The sequence below is a fragment of the Cyanistes caeruleus genome, unplaced genomic scaffold (genome assembly GCF_971803275.1).
Source record: "Cyanistes caeruleus unplaced genomic scaffold, bCyaCae1.hap1.1 HAP1_SCAFFOLD_120, whole genome shotgun sequence".
NCBI lineage: Eukaryota > Metazoa > Chordata > Aves > Passeriformes > Paridae > Cyanistes > Cyanistes caeruleus.
The window spans coordinates 130,290-155,638 of record NW_028255919.1 but is presented as its reverse complement, the minus strand read 5'-3'; the positions used below and the strand labels follow the sequence as shown (position 1 = coordinate 155,638).

General features: G+C 54.2%; 3 protein-coding genes and 1 pseudogene across 3 annotated transcripts in view; 2 read left to right on the top strand and 2 right to left on the bottom strand.

Moving 5' to 3' along the window:
* LOC147646128 (uncharacterized) overlaps positions 1-14,031 on the bottom strand; it is a 251,303-nt gene extending 237,272 nt beyond the window's left edge. The window contains exon 1 of the mRNA XM_086873910.1: positions 13,931-14,031. The gene's annotated coding sequence lies outside the window, so the exon portion shown is untranslated. The remainder of the gene's footprint in view (positions 1-13,930) is intronic.
* Positions 1-25,349, top strand: part of LOC147646125 (uncharacterized) — a 325,143-nt gene that overhangs the window by 199,711 nt on the left and 100,083 nt on the right. The gene's annotated exons all lie outside the window — the stretch shown is intronic.
* LOC111942599 (uncharacterized) lies at positions 6,646-11,749 on the bottom strand (annotated as a pseudogene).
* Positions 17,294-24,789, top strand: LOC147646127 (uncharacterized). Its single transcript, XM_086873904.1, has 11 exons — positions 17,294-17,901; positions 18,357-18,394; positions 18,804-19,308; positions 19,517-19,580; positions 19,907-19,955; positions 20,967-21,076; positions 21,841-21,958; positions 22,347-22,446; positions 22,865-23,061; positions 23,968-24,105; positions 24,557-24,789. The coding sequence occupies exons 1-11, from the start codon at positions 17,373-17,375 to the stop codon at positions 24,644-24,646; spliced, it is 1,938 nt and encodes a 645-aa protein (XP_086730030.1). The 5' UTR covers positions 17,294-17,372; the 3' UTR covers positions 24,647-24,789.

Genomic DNA, 25,349 nt, shown 5'->3' with positions numbered 1-25,349 from the left:
TACACTTGTAATAAATGTTTTCAGATATACCACCCCTGGGGACCGTGAATCATTCATGCGCTGCAGTGCCCCAAGCACCCACATCCTGCCCCACAACTGAGCTCTGAGATGGGACTAAACCAAAGGAAATTGGGATTTTGGCCACTGATGCTTCTGACTAAACCCAAGAATGCCTGTTCCTGTACCAAAGGAACTGCACAGCCATCAGCCTGCTGCAGCACTGCTGGGGCATCTCAAAGAAGCATGTGGGCCTGTGCCTCACCCCTGGAGCCCCCTGGGCACATTTGTGAGCCACAGAGATGAGGCTGCAATGGTCATAAGGAAAGAGAAGAAGAAAGTCACAGAAGAATGGGGGAAGATGTAGGAGATGGTGGGAGGAGGAAACCAGAGGGATCAAATGGGTAACTTTCATCCAAATTGGGAGCTATGAGGCAGGGACCCAAGAGATGTGGAATAGAGACGCCATCACCTGTGACTTCCTTTCTCAGCTGAAAAGAAAAAGAATAGAGAAATAGCTGGGTTTTAGCTGTGTGTCTAGATATGAAGCCACGTTACATTTTTGAATGGCTCCACACAAGTTCTTCAAGTTTTCTCCAAGCCTGCAGGTTCCCCTGCCCCAGGACCACCAGTGGCCAGTTTTGTTGGTTTTGCATGGGTTAAATTTTGGTGAGGAGGGAAGAAGCCAGCCATGGGAATGCTATTTCTGCTAAAAGGAGCTGCTAAAAGCTTTCTCCATGCCTGGCAAAACCAATCACTGGCTGGCTCTGAGAACAGGCCCATTGCTAAGGCAATTAGAAAAGCTGGAAACACTTTGATGACAACAGATTTAAGAGAGGAAAGAAACGTGGGAAGCTCTCTTTCTTTCTGCCCTCCGAGGGGTGGTGAGGGGGCACCGAACCCCTTCCCAGCAGGCCAGCTGTGGTGGTTTGGCATTTTAGAGAAAAAAGCAGAAAACACCCACAGAAGTGATTTCTCTGAGAGCGGCTGCTGGGAGTTTCTCTCTGCTTGAGATCAGGCCAAGAGCCGGCCAGTTCTGAGAACTGACAGCATTTTGCAGCACTGAAAAGTGAGATCACCTTTGTGAACAGCACCTTTTAAAAGCTCCAGCTGGGGAAGTTGTCTCTTTTTGTTTGCAGCCTGGAAAGGTATTGGAGCTGTGGTGTGGCTGGCCCCGCTCCCCACGGCCTGTGTGGCCTGGGGGGGCTGGGCTGGAGCCCAGTGGCTCTGGGCTGGGGGGATGGAGACTGCGGGACTTCCCCCGGCCCCAGGCCAGGCCGGGCTCTGCTGTGGCCCCTCCCGGGAAGCCCTCCCAGTCCCATTCCAGTGGGGTGGCTGAAGCCCTCCCCAGGGGGACCCCGGCCCTAAGCTGGGCCGGGCCACGGCTGCTGACATCTCGCCCATCCCCGCCATGGCCTGCACAGACGGCTCCAAGCTGGAAACCGTCCCCTGCCTTCCAGGGGCTGCTGAGCTGAAATCCCACACCAGGAATGCCTGCCACACCTTGGGCCACATTTAACCCTTTCACTACACAGATGAGACCTGCAGCCTTCATCCCCTCTCCAGAGAGCACAAAGTGGGAGCGATCGACACGCAAAAGACAACATCAAACATCAAGGTCAGTACGAGGAAGAGTCAAGCCTCAGGTGGAAGGAGAATGAGGAGATGCTTTAATGAGCTGAAATAGTCTTTTGGTAGGGCCATGGAGATGGACAATAACGTTCTGAAAAATAACTCCTTTCATTAATGAAAGAGTATTGGGGAGAATGAAGGATTCAAAGTGTAAATCTGAGCAAAGGTATCCATTGATGAAGCCAAGCAGGTGGTGGAGTGGCTGTGATCCCATGAGACGCGTGAACAGAGAGAGAGAGAGATGAGAGCTGATGAAGATCTTTTGTCCCCAGGGAGAGAAGAAGAAAACTTCTGTTCCCAGAGATGATCACCAAGACAGATGAAGAGAATAACTCTTGAATCCTTAAAATAATACCCCTTGAGTTCATGGCCCGTGAACACACCTCAGAGTGGTGTGGAAATGGTCGGAAGGCATGATGGCAGAGTTTTGCCCTGGGTGGCTGCTATTCATAGAAAGGAAAAAGCACAAGAAAAGTCTTTTCTTGTGGACAACTCTCCATGGAATAACAAGAGAAAACTCCTCTCCCTACAGATACTGATGAAAAGGCTATCGTATAGTTGGTACTGCATTAACATCCCAAGTTTTGTCCCTACACTGTCAGTTGAGAAAGGAAAAAGTTGGTAGGGGAGAGAAAAGGTTTCTGGAGGTTTTATTCTGGTTTCTCATTCTTGTAGTCCTGTTAATAAAGTTTCTTTATTCCTTCTAACTTTTAAGCCGGGTTCGCCCTTCTCCTAATCCATATCTCACAGTGAGAAATGAGTAAGTGCCCTGGAGATTTCAGCCAGCGCTAAACCCACCACATTATTTAGTGTATTAGCCAAAAACTCAAATTAGAGAATCTCAGCCATCACTGCACCAGGCTGAAGCTGAGGATCCCCAGCCAAGCTCAGAGGGAGGAGAACACAGCATTTGTGGGATCCTTTCCAGTCTGACTTGCTTTAGCTGGAGCCTGGGGGAGGAGAGAGCAGGAGAAGGGTTGGCTGAGTCCTCTCCCCTCTGCCTTGCCCTTCTCTGCTGGATCCTCAGTTCATCCCACACCCACCCCAAGACTCCATCCCCATCCTACTGGTGCTGACAGGATTAAAGGAGATAAAGAGGAGATTAAAAAGATAGAGAGGAGAGAAAAAGAGAAGTTTAAATGCAGCTTAAATATGAAAGAAGTACACATGTTAGTGACTGCTGAGAGTTCCGAGGGAGCTGAAGGGTTTGGGAAGGGCCAGGAGCCCATGAAGGGCTCAGGAGCTGCTGCTGCCGGGAGGGAGGAAATGCACCAATGGCTCCCAGCAGAGTCTGTGCTTTGAGGCTCTTTCCCAAACAGCTGCAGGAGGGAAAGCAGCTGAGTTTGGAGGAAGAGTTTTCTGCTGAGGTTTCCTGTTTGGAGCTGTCACAAGCTTGAGCTGCTCAAGGGAAACGCGGCTCTGCTTCCAGCAGGGCCCAACTGCCCGGGAGCACAACTTGGTTCCCTGGCCCTGAGCCAACGGGCAGCAGCAGCTTCTGTTCCCTCCTGGCTCTTGTGTCATTTCCAGCAGCACAAGACACACCAAGAAAAGCTCCTCCAGAACATGCCATGAGAAACACAACCTGATTTCATTGCATGGAGGAGCTCTGACAGTCCCACGGGCTCAGGTTTGTTTGTCAGTGAACAGAGCAGGGAAAAGCACAGCCACATTCCCTGCACAGGGAATTCACAGGAGGAAAGTGCAGCGCTGGAGGATGTGCTTGGATACAACGTTCCCACGGCAGTTTTGGAGATAAAATCGTCAGTGAAGAGAAAATAAAAAGTGCTACCAAGGGTGGGCTGGGGAGGGCTGGTGCTTCCCGGGAGGCTCCCAAAGCTCAAGAGGACAAAGCCCAGACCTTGTCCAAGCTGCGAGCTGGGTCTGAGCCAGAAACCAGGGGGTGGCAGAGACATTGCTGCTGAAGGGCTTCAGATTGCCAAAGCTAAAGTGTCCAGGATCAAGGAACATCTTGAGGTTATGGAAGTCCCAGTGCCCACGTTCCATCCCCTCATTTCAAGCTGAAAGCAGAGCTCCACTTGTGACTCTGCTTTTTAATAAAGAATGTCAAAATTCAACAAAATTCCCTTAAAGACCCCATGAAGGTTCACACTGTGAGAGCTCACTCGAGGCAGCCCCAACTCCTGCCCTGGTTCAGTCCCTCTCAAGCCCACTGTGCTTTCCAGCTGCTTTGCTCCAGCTCCTCCCAAATCACCATGAATTCCACTGAACTGAAACAAATCCAAATCCTCGTGGGTCGGGACAAGGGCAGGGAGAGGTCACTCAGGGATCACCATCAGGGGCACAACAGCCTGACGCGGGGAAATGAACTGAACTTAGGATTGAGCAAATCAGACCAGGAGAATGAGGATTAAAATCAATCTTGAGAAACACCTCCTCCCGCTCCTGAACTTTTCTGTCTGGGCCGCTGCTCGCGGGGCACAGAGAGGGGCCCGGCCGTGTCCCTCCAGACCTCCCTGGGAATCAGCCCAGAGCACTCAGGCTTCCTTGTGCCCATCCCCGGTGCCACTTGTCCCTCCCAATGGCTCCCGTGGCTCTCCCAGTCCATCCCAGTCTCTCCCAGTCCATCCCAGCCTCTCCCAGTCCATCCCAGTCACTCCCAGTGACCCCGCCTGTCCATCTCGCCCCTCCGTGCATCTTTCGCCCCTCAGCCAATCAGAGCGCGCCTCTCTGATGACTCATCAGTTGCCGGGCAGATCCACAGAGCCGAGAGCCCCGCGCTGGACTCGGCCGCCCAGTGCCGCGCACTTCATTCCCAGTCCCGCCCAGTGCCACCACAGTCCCTCCCAGTGCCACCACAGTCCCTCCCAGTGCCACCGCAGTCCCGCCCAGTGCCACCACAGTCCCGCCCACTCCTTTTTAGCCATTCCAAGTCTATTCCTAATTCATTCTCACTTCACTCCCAGACCTCCATGCCCTCATCCAGTGTCCCAGTATCCACTCTCATCTCTTTCAGTGCCATCCCAGTCCCTGCCAGTCCATTCCCAGTCCCTCTCAATGCCACACAACTCGTCTCCCATCTCTCCCAGTGCCCATCCCAGCGTGTCCATCTCGCTGGTGCCCTCCAGCTCCCAGCCCGGCCCCGGCCGCCTGCTCTGCTCCCGGATGGATTTCTCCCCTGCCCACATCCAGCTGAGCTGCTCCCAGGGCCAGCAGCAGCTCTCGGGCCACGTGCTGGCCACTGCCGTGCTCCCCAGCGGGGACTGGAGCCAGCAGCTCCTGGTGCTGCTGGAAACCGCCCCCGGCAATGCGGGCTCAGCTCCAGCTGCCAGGTGGAGCACGGCAGCCTGGAGCACCCCCTGAGCCGGCACTGGGGCACGGCACGGCCCCCACAGCGCCGGGGGCAGCGGGGGAGGCACTGGGGGGGGCCCAGAGGGGGATTGGGGTGTGCTGGGAGGAACTGGGAGGGAGTTTGAGACAGACTGGTTTAAACTGGGGAAGGGATTGAGGTGCTTAGGATGGCTGGGAAGGGGATTAAAGGATGTTGGGGAGGGTGGGATGGGGTTCTGGGGGTCCTGGTGGACACTGGGTGGGAGTTTGGGGGTGCTGGGTGTCACTGGGAGGGATTTGAGTGAGCCTGGAGGAGCTGGAAGGAGATTGGGGATTGGAAAGCAGGGATTGGGATGAGGTTGGTTGTGCTGGGAAGAGACTGGGAGGAGTCTTGATGAGTCCTGGTGGGGCTGGGAAGGGACTGGGAGAGGGTTTGGGGGTCCTGGGGCAGCGGGGGGAAATTGGGAGGGGGCTGTGGGATCCTGAGAGGAACAGGAGGGGCTCTGCTGGGTCCTGGGGAGGCTGGGAAGAGACTGGCAGTGATTTACCAAAATAGCAATATTGATCCAGTATCAACATCAATCTGTTAATGGACAAAAACCTCTCCAACAGTTTAAAGTTACAAAGTGGATGTTTAATCACAGCACTGGGCGAGTGCGGGAGTCACCTCTGAATACGCACTGCAAGTTGACAAAAGATTCCAGTGTCTATTTATTTACAAAAGTCTTGAATATCCAAAATACGAATACATATTAATACTAATGCATATGCATAATGCTAACACTTCTCATTCCCCACTTTGGATTAAAATGCACTGTAATCAGTTTAAAATGTCATTACACCTGCCTGGTTGGCTCCCCAATTTGAGGAGGGGGTCATTTTGGTGAGAAGGGGTCATCAGGAGATGAAGGAAAACCGCTCTTCCTCACTCTCACCTTTCTACCTTTACAATGGTTGACATTACAAATGACATTTGGTACAACTCCAGTTTCCTCCCTTGTGACTTTGAAATGGGTTTCCAGATGTAAGGTCTGTGATCTTCCTGAACCCGTATATCAGTTTCTCTTTTCTCATTATAAGAACATCTAAACAAACATACAATGAAAAGTAATTTTTTACCTAAGTCCAAGACTCATTGCCTCAAATCCTGCTTCTCACTCAATCATTAACTCGAACTACTTCCAACAAGGCCTATCTCTATCTACGATCTCCAATTTTTCTAAAGTACCTAATTTTTTAAAATTAGTGACTCCAAAGGAGGTTTCAGAGGGTCCTGGATGGGCTGGGAGAGACTGGGAGGGTCCTTGGAGGGGCTTGGGGTGTCTCTGAGAAGTTTTGGGGGTCCTGACCCCTGCAGACCCCCCAGGGATGATGTCAGACGCCACCCACAGCAAGATGCTGACAGGGATTGGTATCTCCGTGTTGGGCTTTGTCTTCCTGGCACTGGGGCTCAGCTTCTGCCTGTGCAGGAAGGTGAGGGCGGGTCCTAGGGGTCGTATCCTCCCCCCCACAGAGCGAGTGTGCTCCCCTCAGAGCCCCCAAGCCCAGTGTCACCCCCTTTTCTCTGCCCACACAGCTCCTGAGGCAAAAGGTTCTCGAGGATTGAAAGTCAACAATTCCCACTGTCATTCTGTATCCTGTTTGGTTTTCATTCCCCTGCTTTCATCCAGGTGCCCACAGGGAGCCAGGAAGATGTGAAGCCTCCCAGCCAGGTGTCTTCCCAACATGGATCACCAGGACCACGGATCACCAGGGCTCTGCCCAACGGGGGTCACTGGGGATCATCCAACGCCCATCCTCCCATGGGGGATGGAGCTGGAGCAGCGCACGAAGCTCTTCCCACACTCGGGGCACTCACAGGGCTTCCCTTACTGGTGCCCCCGTTGATGTTTGGTCAAGGCTGAGCTCTGTGAGAAGCTCTTCCCACACTGGGGACACTCGTAGGGCCTCTCCCCAGTGTGGATGCGCCGGTGGACGGTGAGGTTGGAGTTGTGCTTGAAGCCCTTCCCGCAGTCGGGGCAGCGGAAGGGCCTCTCGTCTGTGTGAATCCGCTCATGTAGGAGGACATCAGAGCTGGTCCGAAACCTCTTCCCACACTGGGGACACTCGTAGGGCCTCTCCCCCGTGTGGATGCTCTGGTGTTTTGTCAGGGCGGTGCTCCACCCAAAGCTCTTCCCACATTCCAAGCAGGTGTAGGGCCGTTCCCCTGTGTGGATCACCTGGTGTCTCATCAGGTCAGAGATATCTCTGAAACTCGTCCCACATTTCCCACACTCATAGGGCCGTTCCCCAGTGTGGATCCTCTGGTGATTCCTCAGGCTGGAGCTCTGGCTGAAGCTCTTCCCACATTCCCCACACCCATAGGGCTTTTCCCCAGTGTGGATCCTCTGGTGGTGGAGCAGGTGGGAGCTCCACCTGAAACCCTTCCCACATTCCAAGCACTTGTGGGGCTTCTCCCCCAGCTCTGAGCTCCGGCTGGATCTCTGGCTGTGTTCCTGGCACTGGGGGGATCTTTCCTCCTCGCAGCTCCCTGGACTGGGTTTCCAGCCCCTCCTCATGCAGGATCTCTGAGGCTTTTTCTCCTCCTCTGCCGTCTGGACACAGTTTGGGAATGAAAATTCCTGGTTAGGAGGAAAAGGAGAGGCGAGCGCCTTGGGCTGGGGGTTCCTCCATGCCCAAGTTCATCTCAGAAAGTCATTGGGCATCTTGTGTCTGTAACAAAGCAAAGCACCAAGATTCAGCCCAAACATCAAAACAATGATGAAAAACTACCCAAACACCAAATTCAGGCAAAACCTGCTCCAGAATACAAAGATTCAGCCCCTGCAAAGAAACAAAGCGCCAATATTTAGCCCAAAAAAGTTCAGAAACACCAAGATTCAGCCCCATCAAAATCGTGGATCCCCTCCCCAGTCACCTCCAGGGCAACACTCCTGGGACTGCACATACAGGGAGAATGGAACGTTGTCCTGCTTCCTCTTCCTTCTCTCCCACCTCCTCCTGTGGCCCTACTCTTCCTCCCACTCCTCTTCCTCCTACTATTTCTCCTCCTCCTGCACCTGCTCCTCCCACGTGAATCCTTCGACCGTTTTGTTCTTCAAACCTGCTTCTCCTTCCCTTCTCCTCCTGCCCCCAGGCCCAGCACCCACTGCCGCCTCCCTCTTCCCCCCCAGTCCCACAGCATCCCACCGCAGGGGCACGGATGCAGCTGGGCCAGCTCGGCCTGGGGCAGCGCTGGGCTCTCGGCCGCTTCCGCCCGCACTCGCTCCCCACTGCAGCCGCTCCCGCCACCACAGCGCGGGGGGGCCCGGCCTTGGCGCTCCCCCCTCCCACCTCCCACCTCCCCAAATTCCCCTCCAGGGGGGCGCCAAGGCCCGGGGGGGAGGGGCGCAGCTGGGCTCCAGCTGGGGAACGCTGGCAGCTGCGGCTCTGCCTGGACACTGATGAGTCATCAGCGCCGCGCGCTCTGATTGGCTCAGCCCTGCCTGAGCCCTGCGCCTGCACCAAGGGGGGACACCCTGCTCCAGGGGGGATGGCCCCAAAACGGGGGAACCCCAGCAAAGGAACAACAACAAAGCCTCTTTACAAACTGATCCCCTCAACCTCACTGCACATAGGGCCAGGGACGTGGACATAAGGAAGTGACAGGAGGAGCCATCAGCTGCACAAAATGTTATTAATTGATGACACAGACTGCTGCTCAGCCAAGGTCCTGCTAAATTCATCAACTTCCAGAAGAACAACAAAGACTTAACACAGACATCAATATCCTTAGCTATACAAAAGTGGAGTGCATATTAAGGGGGTATGTAGGAGGTGCATTGGGAAGTCTGTACCTCTCCAGGACTTCAGCCAATGGGGAAAGGGAGAGGGAGATGTGGCCAAAAAAATCAGGATGAAAAGGAGGCTGTGTCTGCCAACAACAGGAGAGACCCCATGGGAAATGTCCCATGGCCTCGCCCTATTTTTATGAATGAAATTACTGTTACAGGACTCCTCTGTCTTCCTTGTGGACAGAAACCTCTGGGGATGTCAATTTCTCCACACACCTTGGGGCTCCTCCGCAATTCCTTCCACCGTCCGGGCCGGCGGGCAGTGAGTGCAGCTGAAGGGGCCTCACCCAGTTTGGGGGATCGGCTCCCTCGGCTGGCGGCAGCACCGGGGATTGATTGGGTACCCGAGAGTGAGCAGGAGACAGACGAGGGACGGATCAGGGCGGCTCTCAAGAGTCGGCAGGGAGAGAGCACTGAAAATCTCAGCAGTGACTACAGTGGCATCTTCGGGGAGTGAACATGGCAGGGCACCCAGGGAGGGGACAAAAGGGAAAGCCACAATGGGGTCCCAGCAAAAGGGATGAGGATCCCAAAATATCTCTCAAGGGTCCCTTGGGAGCATGTGGAGGTAATTTGCACATTCTCCCAGAGCTAACTAGGGACATGGACACCCAAAGGGGCAATAAGGGAAGTCCAGAAGGGATTTAGACAACAGGGGATGGATGGTGTTGGTGTGTTGGGAAGGGATTGGCTGAAGGGGAGTGTGCAGGAATGTGCTTAAGGCAAGAAGCAGCAGGAGGAATCCATGGGGTAAGAAAAAGGATAATGGAAAAGAGGAAGAGAAAAATACTGAGGATTGGGATGTGTTTCAGAAGGGTCTCATCCTCCAAATTTGCTTGCTTACTCAGATCCTTTGTATCCCAGTTTTCCAGGACAGGAAACAAGGAGGTGAGGATTTCAGGGGGTTTCTCTGAGCTGGGAGCGGCAGGAGCGGGCGCAGAGCTGCGGCACCGGGAGCACGGGCTGGGGGCCTGTGGGGAGCTGTGGGGCCGGGCCGGGGCTGTGGGGCAGCCGGGGCTCAGCGCCGGGCGCTGCCTGAGCCCAGCACCCCCCGGGCAGGGCCGGCAGTGGCCCCCGGCCCCCAGGAGGCTGCGGGACGCCCCGGCCGCTGCCCGGCCCCGTGGAGCTGCCGGCCCTGCCCGCCGGGGGGGCCGCCTTTGGACACTGCGGCAGGACAGGGACCGGCTCTGGGATACGGGCTGGGGAGGGGAGCCTCAGCACAGCCAGCACGAGGAAGGAACAGCTCACAAATGGCGATTAGACCTGCAAGGATCCACATGATCTTTTAAGCATTTCCTGCTGGGTCCCTGGAGAAAGGAAGGGTTCTGCAGAAAGCTCAGCAGCTGCCACAGGATGGGCACCCACAGGCACTGAGGGGGCTGCAGCAGCGACAGAAGAAGCCCCTGCAGCACTTGCTCACAAAGGCTCAGCAGCTGAATGCAACAAGGGATGAGCAAAAGGCCAAGCTGAAGGCAAAGGCCATGGCACAGTTCCTACAGCCCCTGAGGGATCAAGCCCAGGGCCCAAGGGGGCCCCAGCACCCAGGGGACACCCTCGGCCACAAGCACCTGGCACAGGCATTGCCCTCCTGGCCAGGGCACAGCCCACCCAAACAGCCCCTGGCAAGGAATCAGCCTTCCAGCTGCAGGGCACAAGGACACTGCAAGCACAGACAGCAGCACCCTCAGCACCAGCAAGTCCAGCCCTTGATGGACACGCATTCTTAGCGGTGGCACAGCTCCCATTCCACCAGGGACCCACCACACTGCAGCCCTTGGGAACATCCAGGGTGGGGCTGGATCCAGAGGAGACCTTTCCTGATGGACACAGGGGCCTCTCCATCCAATCGGAATCTTACACCTAAAGGTGTTAGGGAATATTTAAATTATTAAAGCACTAAGAGGGAAAGATGAGTGGGTGTGTTTTCTTCAGCCACTATTAGCTGATGTGGGGGATAGGTTTGAAATGCAGAACCTTTTATTTACTCACAATTGTGATTGTAATTTACTGGGAAGGGATTTGATGGCTAAATTTGGAATGCAAATTAATGTTGCAAAAGGTGAAACAGAGGCTGGTTCTGTTGTACCTCTGTGTCAAATGTCTGGCAGAGCCAAGGCTGAAGTGAACCCACAAGTGTGGCCAGCCCCAGGGAAATTGGCAAAATTCGATATGGAGCCTCTCCAAATTTCCCTGAAGCAACCAGGACAAGAGGTGTCCAAAAGCAATCCCCTGTTCCAAGGGAGGGAAGGAAGGGCTCACAGCCTGTCTGGGAGTCCTGCTCAAGGCATGGCTTGGGGAGCCAGGGATGGCTCCCTAGAATGCTCCTGTCCTGCCAAACAAGAAATCCAATGGAATCCACAGAATGCTGCAGGACCCAAGAAGAAGAAATGAGATGATGAAACCGAGGCACCCCACACTCTCAGATCCTTACACCAGCCTCAACCAGGTGCCCTCCTCACACTGCTGCCATTCACAACTTGATGCAAAAGATGCTTTCTGGCAATCTGCCCACTCACAGAGGATGCAAACACAATTCTGCCTTGGGCTGGCAACAAGAGGTAGATGGGAAAATGCTCAAGACATAGACGGTCCTTCTGCAGGGATGCACGGAAGCACCGGCCTGATTGGGGCAAGCCTTGCAGGAAATATCAAAGGAATTGACCTCACCCCCAGGGACTGGCTTAATGCAGAATGTGGAAGACTTGATCCAGTCAGGAGGACAAGGAGAAGAGGTAGAGGAAGCCTCTGTGAAATGGCTTCATTTTCAGGCTAAAAAGCAGCTTTGAGTATCTGAAAAAAAAGAAAGGGCAAATGATAGAGAAAATGATTACATATTTGGGACAATTTTTGATTGAAGGTTTGTCTTGTACTGACCCTGAGAGGGTTCAGGGAATCTCAGAAATAATGTTACCCAGGACTAAAATGGAGGTGCAGCAATTCTTAGGATTAACAGGATTCACAGGAGCTGGATTGAGGATTCTCTTTTCCACCCAGAACATTGCGCGAATTTTTTCCTCCCAGATCGTCTCAATGTTATGGAGTGGACATAAGAAAGCGTACATAACTCAACAAAATGAAAAAAAAAAAAGATTGATGCCCCAGCCATGGCTCTTCCAGACTCAGAAATGTGAATTGAAAGGGAATATTAAACAGGCCACCCCTGAGCCTGCACTGAAGGCAACGCAGCAGCAGCCAGGGCTCCCCAGCGGGGGAAGCCCCTGGGCCTGCCCACAGATCCTCTGCTCAAATCCTCGGCCTGGCCACCCTCCTTTGCCATCTCCAGCCACTGCGGGACAATCCTTGCTCTCAGTCTTGCAGCTTCAGGCCTTTCTGTGCCTGCCCTCGCCACAGCTGCTGGGGAAGGCACCGGGACAATTCCACTCTGCCTCTCAATTCCACTCACACTCTGCCCTGCCTGGGATTAGCTGCTGGCAAAACAGACCAACTTGAAAATGGCTTCAAATCTTATTTCTCTAAAGGGACTTGGTTTGCCTTTGCCTTGGGGAAAGGAATTTTAATCTTTCTTTTCCACCACTTAGCAGAGTTGAAATTAACATCTCAACAGACTGGGAATAGCCCTAAAGATTCCCCCCAAGATAACGACCATCAACAAAACATCAACACCCAGCAGCAAACATCAACTAACATCTGACCCAGACACTGCCCCAGGCACAGCTGGAGACACCTGGTCTGGAAAAGGCTGAGCAGGAAATCCAGGAGTGCCCACCTAATTCCCATCACAGGCACAGAAATCCGGATGCAACAGGAAACCAAATCCTAACAACTCCACACCTTGAAACCAATGAACAATAAACCAAGGGATTTCTATGGTGTCAGAGTGTATAAATTTAGAAAAATCTAGTCAAACTCGTGTGTCATGGAATGATTTTCTCTGCACACCCAGCCTAAGTGTGCATGAAATTATTCCTGTTGCACATTCTGGCCAGAATCAAGTAATGCCTTATTTTTCTAAAGACATTGTTGAAGAGTTTTTGCTTTTCTCAGTTTCAGTGAAAGGATTACACCGTTAGAGTAATTTTTTGTAATAATTTTACTTCTATATTGTCGGTTCTGTTTGGGCCAGTGGTGTGAGAATCAGTTTTAGTCCTAGGACAATGAAAAGAAAACACTTGATTGCTTTCTCATTTTTGTTTTATATTTGTACTTGACTCTTAGTCATGACAAAATGATGGTATGAGTTTTTTGATGTTCCCCTTTAAGCTGCACTTTGAAAACTAGAAGAGCTTTAAAGTTGGTGCTTTAACACATAAACAATTATTAGAATATTGTTTAAAAAAAAAAAAAATAGCAGATCTGTGGGGGGCCACGTGTGAGTCACGGGATGTCTGCCCTGGAAGAGAAGCTTTGCTCCAGGCAGCCAGGAGAGGAGCTTTAGAAATGCAAATTAACACTGATGGCCCAAAGCCTGCACAATGGACCAGGGGCTTCCTGCCTGCGGGAGGAATTGGGCTGATTCCAGGAAGAAAAAACAGAGGCAATGAGTGAATCTGCTTGGAGATAGGGCCAGGGACTTGTACATAAGGCAACAATGGGAGAAACCATCATTTTCAGAAAATGTTACTAATTGACAAGGACTGCTGCTCAGACCAAGTCCCGCTACATTCCTGAACTTCCAGAAGATCAAACACTTCACAGAGCCAGGAATATCGGGTGTTATACAAAAAGGACATGCAGTAGGCGGATCGGGAAGGCTGAACCTTCCAAGCACCTCGGCCAGTGTTGGGCAAAGGGACAGGGACATGCGGCCGGGAAAATCAGGACAAAAACGAGGCCGCGTCCTCCAACACCTGGAGAGAGCGCACGGCAAATGCCCCATGGCCTCTCCCTTTGGGCAGCAATAAAGTCACTTGCACACCGCTCCTCTGGCTCCTTGGGCCACACCAACCTCTGGCGCCGGGAATTTTCCCGCCCGGCCCCGGGCCCAGCGCAGCCACCTCCGGCCTCCCGACACGAAGCGGGACGAGCCAGCGCTGCTCCGCCACCGCCTCCTGCCGAGGCCCCAGCGGCAAGGAGACCGCGGGCAGCCGCTCCCGCAGCGCCCTCAGCCCAGGGCCAACACGGGCCGGCCACGGCACAAGCCACCCGCCACAGCCCCCTGCCGCCCCCTTCCGGGCCCGCAGCGAGCCCCGAGCCCCCGCAGAACCGAGCGCGGCTCCCACCTGCGATGGCCGGGGCCGCCTCCGAGCTCCGCCGCCGCCTCACCGGGCTCCGGCCGCTGCTGCCGCCGCTGCCGGGCCCGCACAGACGCTCCGGCAATGGCGGCTCTCCTGCCCCACGGCCGCCCTGAGGGCGCCAGCGGGGTTGGGCTTGTCCCCGCTCTGCCCAATCAGCGCGCGCCAGAGCCACGAGTGACGGCAGCAGCAGCCAATGGCAGCCAGCGGCGGGCTCTGCACACGGCACAGCCCCGCCCCGCGCTCTCAGGGCCCGCCCCGGGCTGCGTGAGGGGAAAGGCGGGGACGAGGAACAGCCCTGGAACGGGCCCGGCCCGAGCCGCCATTGAGCTCCCAACACAAACAAAGTTCTCCGCACCTCCCGGCCCGCCTTGCCCAGCCCTGGCTGCTGGATGCCTCCGGCTCAGCGGGAAACTCTGGAGCCTCATGCACGTCTAATTAGGAGCATCAGTGCATCGCTTTGATTTCCCCCAAAAAAGCGAACCCGCCCTCCAAACCCCTTCAGCTGAGTGGACGAGAGATTTCTTGCACAAAACTCCCAAAATTACCAAAACCAACGCGAAGTGAACCGGGACCCCCCAGCAGCGCCTCTCTGCCGTCCCAGCTGAAGCCCTCGCTGGCTGCTCCAGGCTGGAGCGGCACACTGGGAGCACTGGGAAGGGGCCCCGGCTCGGGGCGCAGCCCCCGGGTCAGCCCCACGGCCCCCACGGCAGCTCCAAGGCTCCGCCAGCCGGGATGGAACGTGGGACGGGGAGCAGGGGAAGGGACGGGGATACCGGAGCCGAGGGAATACGAGGGTCACCGGGGGCACTTCATGAGCATTTAATGCAAAAGATAAAATCATAAGGGAGACAAAAGCAACAGCACCTGTAGCACCATAGCACAGGGCCACACAAGGACATGTCCCACTGCTGTGGGGTGATGCTGGGCCGAGTCCAGGCACCCACCACAGCTGCTCTCTCACTGCCCTCCACAGCCACACAGGGAGAGAAAATTTAACCAAGGGTTCATGAGTTAAGGACCCAAGACTGTTTCCTCATCAAACACAGTCATGGGCAAAACAGCAGATATAAATTGAATTTATTGCAAATAAGTTCAGAGCAGGAGAATAAGAAGACCCTTAAAAGCACCTTCCTTCCACCCCTCCCTCCTTCCAGCTCTGCATCCTAACCTGGCAGTGCAGGGATACAGGGAATGGAGCCATGGTCAGTTCATCTCCCAGGGCTTTTCCTGCTGTTCAGGGACAGGAGTCATTCCCCTGCTGCACTCTGGGATCTCTCCCACCAGAGAGGTCTCCAGGAACTTCTCCAACCTGAGTCTATTCCATGGAAGCAGCCCCCTCACAGTGCTGCAGCGTGGGTCACTCTGCCATGGGGTCAGACCTTCCAGGACAGGCGGCTCCAGCAGGGGCCCCTCTGTCCACAGGTGTCCCCTGGGGTCACAGCCTCATCTCAGGCATTCCCCTGCTCAGTCATGGGCTTCTCCAGGGACTGCAGGTGTATCTCTGCATTCTGGTGAATCTCCAGGGGCAGTCAATCTGCAATTCCCATTGTTGCTCTGTGTTCTGATGGATGTTCCTGCCCCTGTGTTCATCCAGGTGCCCACAGGGAGTCCGGAAGATCTGTTTGGTCAAGGTTGAGCTCTGTGAGAAGCTCTTCCCACACTGGGGACACTCGTAGGGCCTCTCCCCAGTGTGGATGTGCTGGTGCCTGATGAGGGTGCAGTTTTGTGAAGCCCTTCCCACAGTCAGGGCAGTGGAAGGGCCTCTCCTCTGTGTGAATCCACTGATGTTTAATGAGACCTGAGCTCCTTGGAAATCTCTTCCCACACTCAGGATGCACTGGTGTGCCCCGAGGTTGGAGCTCCAGCTGAAGCCCTCTCCACACTCCCCACACGTGTAGGGCTTTTCCCCTGTGTGGATCAGATTGGACATCTCAATGAAGCTCTTACCACATTCCCCACACTCACTGGGGCATTCTCCTGTGTGGATGTTCTGGTGCCAGATCAGGTGGGAGCTGCGACTGAAGCTCTTCCCACATTCCAAGCACTTTCCAGGCTTATCCCCTGTGTGGATCCTACGGTGGTTAATCAGGACAGAGATCTTCCTGAACCTCTTCCCACACTCCCCACACTCCTAGGGTCTCTCCCCAGTGTGAATCACCTGGTGCCAGATCAGATGGGAGCTGTTCTTGAAGCCCTTCCCACACTCCCCACACTCCCAGAGCCATTTCCCAGGGTGGATCCTTTGGTGTTGCCTCCACTTGAAGCTCCAGCTGAAGCTCTTCCCACATTCCAAGCATTTGTGGGGCTTCTCCCTGCCATGAGCTCTCTCCCCCAGCTCTGAGCTCCGGCAGGATCTCCAGATGCCTTCCTGGCACAGGGGGGATCTTTCCTCCTTGCAGCTCCCTGGGCTGGGTTTGCAGCCCCTCCTCATGCAGGATCTCTGGGGATTTTCCTCCTCTTCCTCCATCTGGCCATGGCTTGGGAATGACAAATCCTGATTTGGGGGTAAACAAAGTGGGAGTGCCTTGAAGTAGAGGCTCCTCCTGCCTAAGTCCATGTCTAGAGCTCAGCAGGAGTCTTGTGTCCATGATAATCTCCAAAATATCAAGATTCAGCCTCAAAAAAAGTCTCCCAGGATTTCCCCATCTCTTGTCTTTCCTATTTGGGATTCCAGAGGTTTCCCTTCCCTGGGATAATGGGGGTCCAAGGGCTCCAGGGGTTCCCCCTTCTCTGGGGTCCTCCTTAGCGATGATCCAGAGGCTTTTGGGGGTCCATGGGGTCCCTTCTCCCCTGATCTCTGCTTTGAGATCCCAGGGATCCCAGGAGTCTCTCCTCTCCAGGCTCCCACCTCTCCAAGCTGCCAGGGTCCCCCAGCTCCGGGATCGCCCCTCTCTGCTCTCCCCATTCTGGGGGTCCCAGGGGTTCCTCTCCTCTTCTCTCCCAGGGGTCCCCAGGACCAATGTCCTCCCCAGCCAATACTGGGCAATGGCCACGTGGACCCCAAAGATCCCCCAAGGGGCTCAGCTTTGGGGTCCTGCAAGATCCAAACTTACACACACAGAGAAAAAAAACCTCCCAGGGATGCCAGACAATATTTGGGGCTCAATTCCACAATCTGCAAGTTCCAAACACACTCCAATAAAAAGACCCTCTCAGGGACCCCCTGACAGATTTGGGACCAGCTCCCCCTCCCTGCTCACCTGCAGGATGAGGTGGGGGCGATGGGCCCGTGGCCGGGGGTGCTGGGGACACAGGGGGCACTGGAACCTCCAGCTTCTCCTTCTATTCCTGTTCCTGCTCCTCCTTTTCCTTTCTCCCTCCTCCTGCTCCTCCTCCTTCCTAATCCAACCTCCTCCCCAGTTCCTGCTTTCTGTATATTTACAGTGAAGAATCTTGCTTGTTTTTAGAACTAGAACAAAGATTCCAGATGGAACAAGCCTTGCTGGTTTTATTCAGCAGTATCAGTGACTACAGGTCGTGTTTGCTTTGGTTTGGTGCAGTCCTCGTTCCTCCTCAGTGCTCTGGCTGGGCTATGGGGTGTCCTTGTTTGCTGCATTTTCAGAGTTCCTCTTGGATCCTTTGGGCAATAGGCCGTGCCCTGGGAGGATTCTTTGTGCTCCTTTGTGACACAGGAGAAGCTTCCAGGCGGTTTTTGCGTGAGCGGCTGCTGTGGTGTCACAGGAGCGTTGCCACGTCCCCGTGGTGTTCCCGTTGCTGTGGGACACGGAGGCCTCAGTGTCCAGAGCGGCTCTGGGCGCCTGCTCGTTGCCAGAGGATCCTCCTGCCCGAGGCATTCTCAGCAGCCAGCCCAGCCCCTGACGGGTGTCCTTCGGTGCTTGCAGGGGTACAGTCTGCAGACGTGTGCAGCGCAGCCAAAATGATGCAGCAAGTGGTTGCTGCAGTTGGCACTCTGTTCTCTGTGGCTTATTCGGGGTATTTTTTAACCCACTTGGCACGTAAGTTGAGGTTTTCCCTCGGTGCAGCCTCTGTGGCTTTGGGCTTGCTGTGTGCTTTCTGTTCTTCCACTGGAACGGAGTTGACTCTGTGACCAAATTGCCCTGAGGACACGGTTGGTTTGGGAGAGCTCCTGCCAGCAGCTGCAGCTGAAAAAGGGGGTGTCTGCAGCCAGCGGGGCGTGCACAGCATTTGCAATGAGGCCTGGGGGGTTCTGTTCCCTCAAGCGGGGAGTCTGTGGCAGCGGAGCCTGGAACTCCCTCCGTTTGCTGCTCCAGCCAAGAGCTGACACAGCCCAGTATTTTGTGCTGCTCTCTTGCTTGCTGTGTGAAGGGCCTGTGGCTCCTGGAGGGATGCTGTGAAAGCAAAATGCTCTCTCGGGCTTGCCTTGCTCATTTCCCACCACAGGCAGTTTTTTCCTAACAACATCTGGTTCACGTTCCCTCTCCCGTTGCAGGGCACCTCACGCGTGGATCCCGAGCAGCTCCTCCTTCGGTGAGTGGCAAAGGAAGCTTTGGTGTTCAGAACTGTGCAGCAAGTTGTGAGCTCGGCGTGTGGCAGCCGAGTGCCAGCCTGGGAGGCTGAAGGGAAGTTCCTGTCAGTGTCTTTGCAGCAGCAGCAGCAGCAGCAGCAAAGAGATCCCTGGCAGTTTTCTCTGTTTCTGCTGAAGAGCTTTTGAAGAGCTGCAGGACTGGTTTTGCAGGCAGAAGATTGCTTGCTGGCTTTAGCCATGCTGGAATATGGAATTCCCAACAATAAGTGGCAATGTTGGCTTTAGCCCATTGTTAGTTTGAACAGCTCTGAACCCTATTTCTGCTTAGTGCAGCTGGATGTGTAGCTGAGGATAAAGAAGGTGATAACTGAGATAGAACTTCCCGTCCCTCACGCTCCCGTCTGTCCACAGGGCACCAAAGCAGCATCAGCACCTCCTCTGGCTCCCTCTGCTTGCAAAGAGGAGGCCAAAGAGGAGGAAGAGAGCAGTGAACTTCCCGCTGTTCTGGGAGACGAGGGCGAACACCCCGCGGTTTGGGAAAACAACGGCGAGGCTCCCGCGGTGTGTGACAAGGACAGTGGACATCTCCCGGTGGGGGACGAGGACGGTGGATGTCCCCTGGTGTGGGATGAGCATGGCCAAGCTCCCATGGCATGGGACGAGGATGACAGCAATCTCCCGGTGTGGGATGAGGACAGAGAACGTCCTGTGGCTTGGGAAGAGGAGGGTGAACCAGCAGCATTTTGGGAAGAGGATGAGGAACCTGCACTGCTTTGGGAAGAGGATGAGGAACCTCCCTCTGCTCCTGAAGAGGACACCGAAGCTCCCTGTGCTGCAGGATCCTGGGCTGAACATTCTGACAGCAGCACAGCCCTGCAGCCAGAGGGGAGCGGGGAGTGGAGCCTGATGCAGCTGAGTACGTCTGCTCTGTTCCTGTGTGCCAGAGCAGGGTGCTGTGTGTGTGTCTCAGCATCAGCTGCACCCAGGGTTGCTCTGCAGCTGAATGGCACAGGGTCATTTATTGTCCTTCCCCAGCTGAGAGCAAGGGGCTCCCGGCCCCAGGGAGTGGGGCTGCATTCTGGCTCTCATCTGAGAGGGAGCATCTTCCCCCTGGTTTCTTTCAGGGAACACCGTGAGCGTGGGGGAGCCTGCCGAGAAATACCTGGAACTGGAGCAGATTGGCCAAGGGTAAGTGCAAGGCAGTTACTTCTGCACAAGCAGGGCCCAGGTATTTTGCTGGTGCAGGATCCAGTGAGAAGTCAGGAGAGCTCCAAACCCCTTCAGACACTGGGGTACGATGCTGCTGCCTCTCAGTGCTGATCAGAATTGATAACTGTGGTCAGAAGGCACCTTGCATGGCAGAGGGCTGGTGGCTGCTGTGCTGTTGTTTGAAGGGAGGATGCACTCGGGTGTTTTGTGAACGCTGCAGGCAGCAGAGATCTCCTGTCTGGGCTGGCTTTCACTGCCAGGGCCTAAAGCGCTGCTTCTTTCTTCTCTGCTGTTTTTGTCTCCAGGGCTTTTGGAACCGTTTCCAAAGGACTCGACAGGGCCACGGGAGGAGAGGTCAGTGTCAACACGCCCAGCACGTCTGGCAGCTCTCGAGGGCTTTCCCCTCTGCTGGGAGCTGTGGCTGGAGCTGTGGAGCCCAGCAGAGCTTTCCTGCACAGGCTGCTCCTCTGAAGGCAGAGCAGGGTCAGCCTGCAGAGCACAGCTGGGACAGACTTGGTCCTTCTCAAGTGCGCAAAGGAAGGCAAGGAGGGCAGCGGTGTCTGTCAGAGCAGGACACGCTGGCCTGGTCTTCATGTCTAAAAGTGTGAATGCATCAGCTGGTGGAGACTGAGGCCCAATTTACCTTCATCCCAGCCTCGGACAGGAACACTGTTTATCAATTTTATCATCCTGAGTTTCATCAGGATACCATACCTCAAGGCCTAATTAAGGAGAGATCCTGCTTGGGCTCAGTTTGGGGTTTTAGTCCTACTGCAGCTGTTCCCACAGAGCCAGGGAGAGAAATGAGAAGATGGATGTGCAGAGCAAAGCTCTCTCCTAAACCCTGCAGCTGTGTTTGGGTCTGGTGTCAGTGGCAGCTGGGACAGGGATTGAGCAATGGAAGTGCACGTTTGCTTTGTTGTGCTATCCCAAACAGGGCAGGGACATTTGAAATCATGGCCAAATGCCATAGAATTGCTAAAGGGTTCCTGGCTGTTTTGCTCTGTGTGCACAGAAACAGAATTACCTCCTGCTTGCAAAATGTGTTGGAATAATAATCCTAAGAGTGCTGAGGCCATTTGAGAAGACTGTAGGTGCAGAGAATGTTGTTAGAGCTTGGAGGCTGACAGCTGAGGGAGCATTTCTGCAGAGCTTACAGAGCCAAATGTCTCTGGCCATGAGTCCTGTAACAGCCCCAGCGAGCAGAGCAATGGGCTGTGGGAATGGCACTTGCTGAGCTCTGGTGTCCCATCCCAAGGCAGTTTGGCACAGCCCGGCTCGCTCGCTCCAAGAAGACTCGCTCCGTGTTTGCTGTGGCCTCCTGCCACAGACTGCTCCAGTTAAAGGCCTGCAATGTCCCTTCAGGTGGCCATCAAGAAAATGAGTCTCAGAGGGCAGAACAGGGAACGAGCTGTGAATGAGGTCGTGGTCCTGAAGGACAAGAAGAACCCCAACATTGTCAACTCTCTGGACAGGTGAGTGCTTCAGGTCTTCTCCCGTGCACGGGCCCTGCGTTCATCTTTCCTGGCATCCCCAGTCTGTAGCCTGTTCTGAAAATGCCTGACCCGGCCATATCTTCCCAGAACAACAGCCTGGCACTTCACTCCTTCCATGTGCTTTTGTTGCTTTGCTTTGCCTTTTTCTTCAAGTTGACCCCATTTGCTGTGTTTTACAGCAAGGGCTGATAAAACCTGGTAGAAATTATTTTCCTTGGCTTCTTCTTCCCAGCCCTTTCCCATGCTGCAGGTGCCAGGAAAACCAGGTTCTTGTTTCCAGAAATGCCTCATTTGCCCATTTTTCAATGGCCTTGCCTATTTCTGAAGGGACTTTGTGCAAGGTTTTCCAAGCATTTGTCTGCTTTTGCCCCAAGTGCTGCACGGCCTCCTCCCCTGGATAACTCTGGAAGTTGTGTTGCCTTGTTCCGGAGGGAATGGTGGAACTGATGAGTTCAGATGCTGAAGCAGCTGGGGACAAGTGTTGTGGTTCCACATTGAGCTGGGTTGTTGCTAAAGTGCATTTTTCACCTGCTTGCCATCTAAGGCCTCTCCTTTCTCCCGGGTGCCTCCTTCTCCTTTAGCCTGGGCAGATTCCAAGGCCTGTGCAGCCTGGCAGGAATGTCTCTCCATCTGATTCTGTCCTCACTGACAAGTGACCTGGGAACAAAACTCCACTCTGGGCTTTTCCCTGGGGGAATTGAGCAATGCACATTCATCTCTGTGCCATTGTTCTCCTCTTCCAGCTTCCTTGTTGATGGAGATCTCTGGCTGGTGATGGAATACATGGATGGAGGAACTTTGCAGGACGTTGTCAGACAGACACGCATGGCTGAAGGAGAGATGGCAGCTGTCAGTCAGGAGGTGAGGGATCCTGCTTGTGCTTCCCATGGCTGGGACACCATGGTCCTTCCAAAGAGGCTGTGAGAGCAGAGTGGCTCCATGCTCAGGCCTTTGTTTCTGTGTTGTTTTTATGAGCTGGAGAGGAAAAAGCCTCTGAAGTGAATGGCCTGCAAATATCACTGCATTTCTACTCTGTTCTTGTGTTCTTTCCTGCTGTTGTGGTACTCCCTGGCTTTTTTGGATTTGCTGTTCTCAGCTTTGCCTTGAACCTTTTGCTTGGACCCTGTCTGCGCTGCACTCCTGGGCTGTCACAGCAAAGTTGCTGCTGGCAGAATTCTAAACTGTCCTTTCTTGTGTGATATATTCCGGCCTCTGATTTTTTCCCCTCGTGTTTCTTGTTGTCTCTCAGTGTCTGCAGGGCCTGGATTTCCTCCATTCCATCCGGGTGATCCACAGAGATCTGAAGAGCTCCAACATCCTTCTGGGAATGGACGGCTCTGTCAAGCTGGGTGGGTGTTCCTGGCCAGGCACGGCGCTCCCGGGGTGCGGCTGTGGGGCTGCTTCCCAGTGAGGGCCAGAGCCCCACAAGTGCTGCTGGTGGCACTGCCCGGCCCCTGCTGCCAGCTGAGAGCGGCTGCCCCGTGCAGAGAGCTCAGGAGAGGAGCAGGCTGTCAGGAGTGCCTTTGCTCTGGGTATGGCCCTCCCAGAGGGGCAGGAGTTGCAATCTTAAGCTTCAAAGGAAATCAGTAAAGCCAAGCATGAAAGCTGAGGGCTTCTTTAAGGGTCCAGTTCCATCTTTCCTTGGCTACAGCCCTGAGCACTTTTCCAGCTGGATTCAGCACTGCATTCCCAGACTGAGAGTGGGGAATCTTTGTGCTTGGTTTCCTCATTGCAGCTGCCTTTGACAGTGCTTGTTTCTGTCCTCAGCTGATTTTGGCCTCTGTGCTCAGCTCAGCCCTGAGCAGGACCAGTGCAGCTCCATGGTGGGCACTGCTCACTGGATGGCCCCAGAAGTTGTGACCAGTTCTCCTTACGGCCCCAAGGTGGACATCTGGTCCTTTGGCATTGTGACCATCGAGATGGTGGAAGGAGAACCTCCTTACTTCCAGCAAACGGGGGCCATGGTAAGAGGCAAATTCTCCAGGCTTTGCAGAGGCCTGTGAGCACAGGGTGACCCTGCACTGGGAGGAGCAGCTGGAGGTTTCTGCACATCGCAAAGGGAATTCCCACAGCACCTGAGCCTGAACACAGACAAATATTCTGCAGCCTCCAGCAACAATTTGCTTTGGCATTTAAGTTGTTGCAGCTCTTGTGAGGATGACCCAAATACATGAAGCAAGTGCATCAGCTCTAATGTTGTCTTGTAGAAAACCCCAAACCAGCCCCAACACCCACACCCAAACCCAACAAGTTTTCTGAAGGAGTTTCTAAAAGAGGTTTTGTAGGATGAACTCTCCCTGGCTCTTCTCACTGGGAAACTATACTGAAACATGAAGATGATTGTTTAACATCCCCACAGTCTAACACATTTATTTCCTAGTCCAAGCTACTTTCTCTGTGTCACCAAGGCTGAGCTTTCAGCCACACAAACCTGCTGTTCCTTGCCTGGCAGTTTCTGGCATGGGGCAACAGGAATGCTTTTCCTTGAGTGTCAGTGGCACTGCAGAGATGCATTTGATGTAAGAATCCCTTGAAATAACACAGGCAGACCACACTAACTCTTGAAAATGGCCTGTAAAGCTGGTGTCTGTATTTGGAGAAGCAAAATGGGCTATTTCTGATGGAGGTTCCTACTGACAAAGTCAGCCAATGCAATCGGCTCTGAAGGCAAGATCATTTGGATGTTGCAATGGCTGTGGCTGCACCAGGGTTTGGGTTTTTTGGCTGGCCCAGAAGAATGAGCTGTGAGCAGCAGCATCTGTGCCAGGGAGGAAAGTGCCCGGGGAGCTGGGGCAGAGAAAGCGGGCTGGATGTGAGCACCTGTGGGTGTGGAGGAAGCTGTCAGAGCGCTGTGTTTGCTTTTCCTGCAGGCCCGCGCTCTGATCCGGCAGAACGGGAGCCCGCAGCTGCAGGAGCCCAGGCGCCTGTCGGCTCTGCTGCGGGACTTCCTCGAGTGCAGCCTGGAGCCGGACGAGGAGCGGCGCTTCTCTGCCCAGGAGCTGCTGCAGGTGAATGCCAAGCGGCTGCGGGGGAAACGGCAGCGCCAGGGAGGGCTTTTCTTGTGGGGCCCCCTCCCATCATCTCCAGTCCCGCTGCTTTTCACACGCAAAGCCAGCAGAATCCTCGCCTGCTTTGGCTTGGCAGGCTCCTGTCGAGCTCATCTGGAGCTGGTGCCCCGCCACGAGCGGGGACATCTTCAAGCACATCAGGTGGCTCAGAGCCCTGCCTGACCTGAGCCTGGATGTTTCCAGGGAGGAGCCACCTCCCACATCTCTGGGCTCCCTCTCTCAGTGTTTCCCCACTCTCCTGCTAGAGCAATTCTTCTTTACATCTAATCTGAGCCTGCTTCCCTCTCTTGACTTTCAAACCATTCCCCTTTGTCCTGTTGCAACAGAGCCTGTGAGGAACTTGAGTCTGGAAAGTAACAGTTCATTTCTTTCTTTTTTATCCCTTGGGCAGCACCCATTTTTGTCATCAGCCAAGCCTCTCTCCAGCCTGACCCCTCTGATCACTGCAGCAAAGCAACTGAGGGAGCAGCGGAGAAGATGAAGCATAGGAGGCCAACTTTTCATTATAGTAGTTAGGACAAGTTATGTTAGTTATGTTAGTTAACACTGTTAGTTAGTTAGAGTAGGTTAGGACAGCCTGTTTGTTATGGCAGTTATTTGAATAAAATCTCTGTTAAACCTCAATCCCTTGAGGTGTCCTGTCCTTCTCCCGCTGTGACTCAGCTGCCCGGAGCACTGCGAGGGGAGAGCGGGCCCAGCCTCGCCCAGAGCTGAGCCCCAGCAGAGCCTGGCAGAGCCCAGAGCAGCCTCGGCATCTGCAGAGTCAGCCTGGAAGGAGGCGCTTGGAGCCTTCTGGGCTGCAGCCGGCTCTTGCTTACAAACTGTGTGCGCTGGAAAATGCCTCTGGTTCTGCGGGAGGGCAGAAGGGGCCCGGGGAAGGCCCAAGTGCTTCATGCAAGGGAAAAACCTGCCCTGTGTTTGTGATAAAGAACTATGTTGTTGTTGCCCTTTGCTATTATGTGCTGGCTTTTGCAAATTATTATAATCACAACGATTTTGATATAGCACAGTTTGTAATCACTTTTAACTGCTTTTGATATAGTAGTGTTATAAATGACTTTCAAATTTCCAAACAATCAAATTTAATTAATTGATAACATAGCTTAATAAATTGGATACAAAATAATAAAAGAATAGAATTTAGTAAAAAAGAGATACAATTTAGTAGATATATTCAGATACAT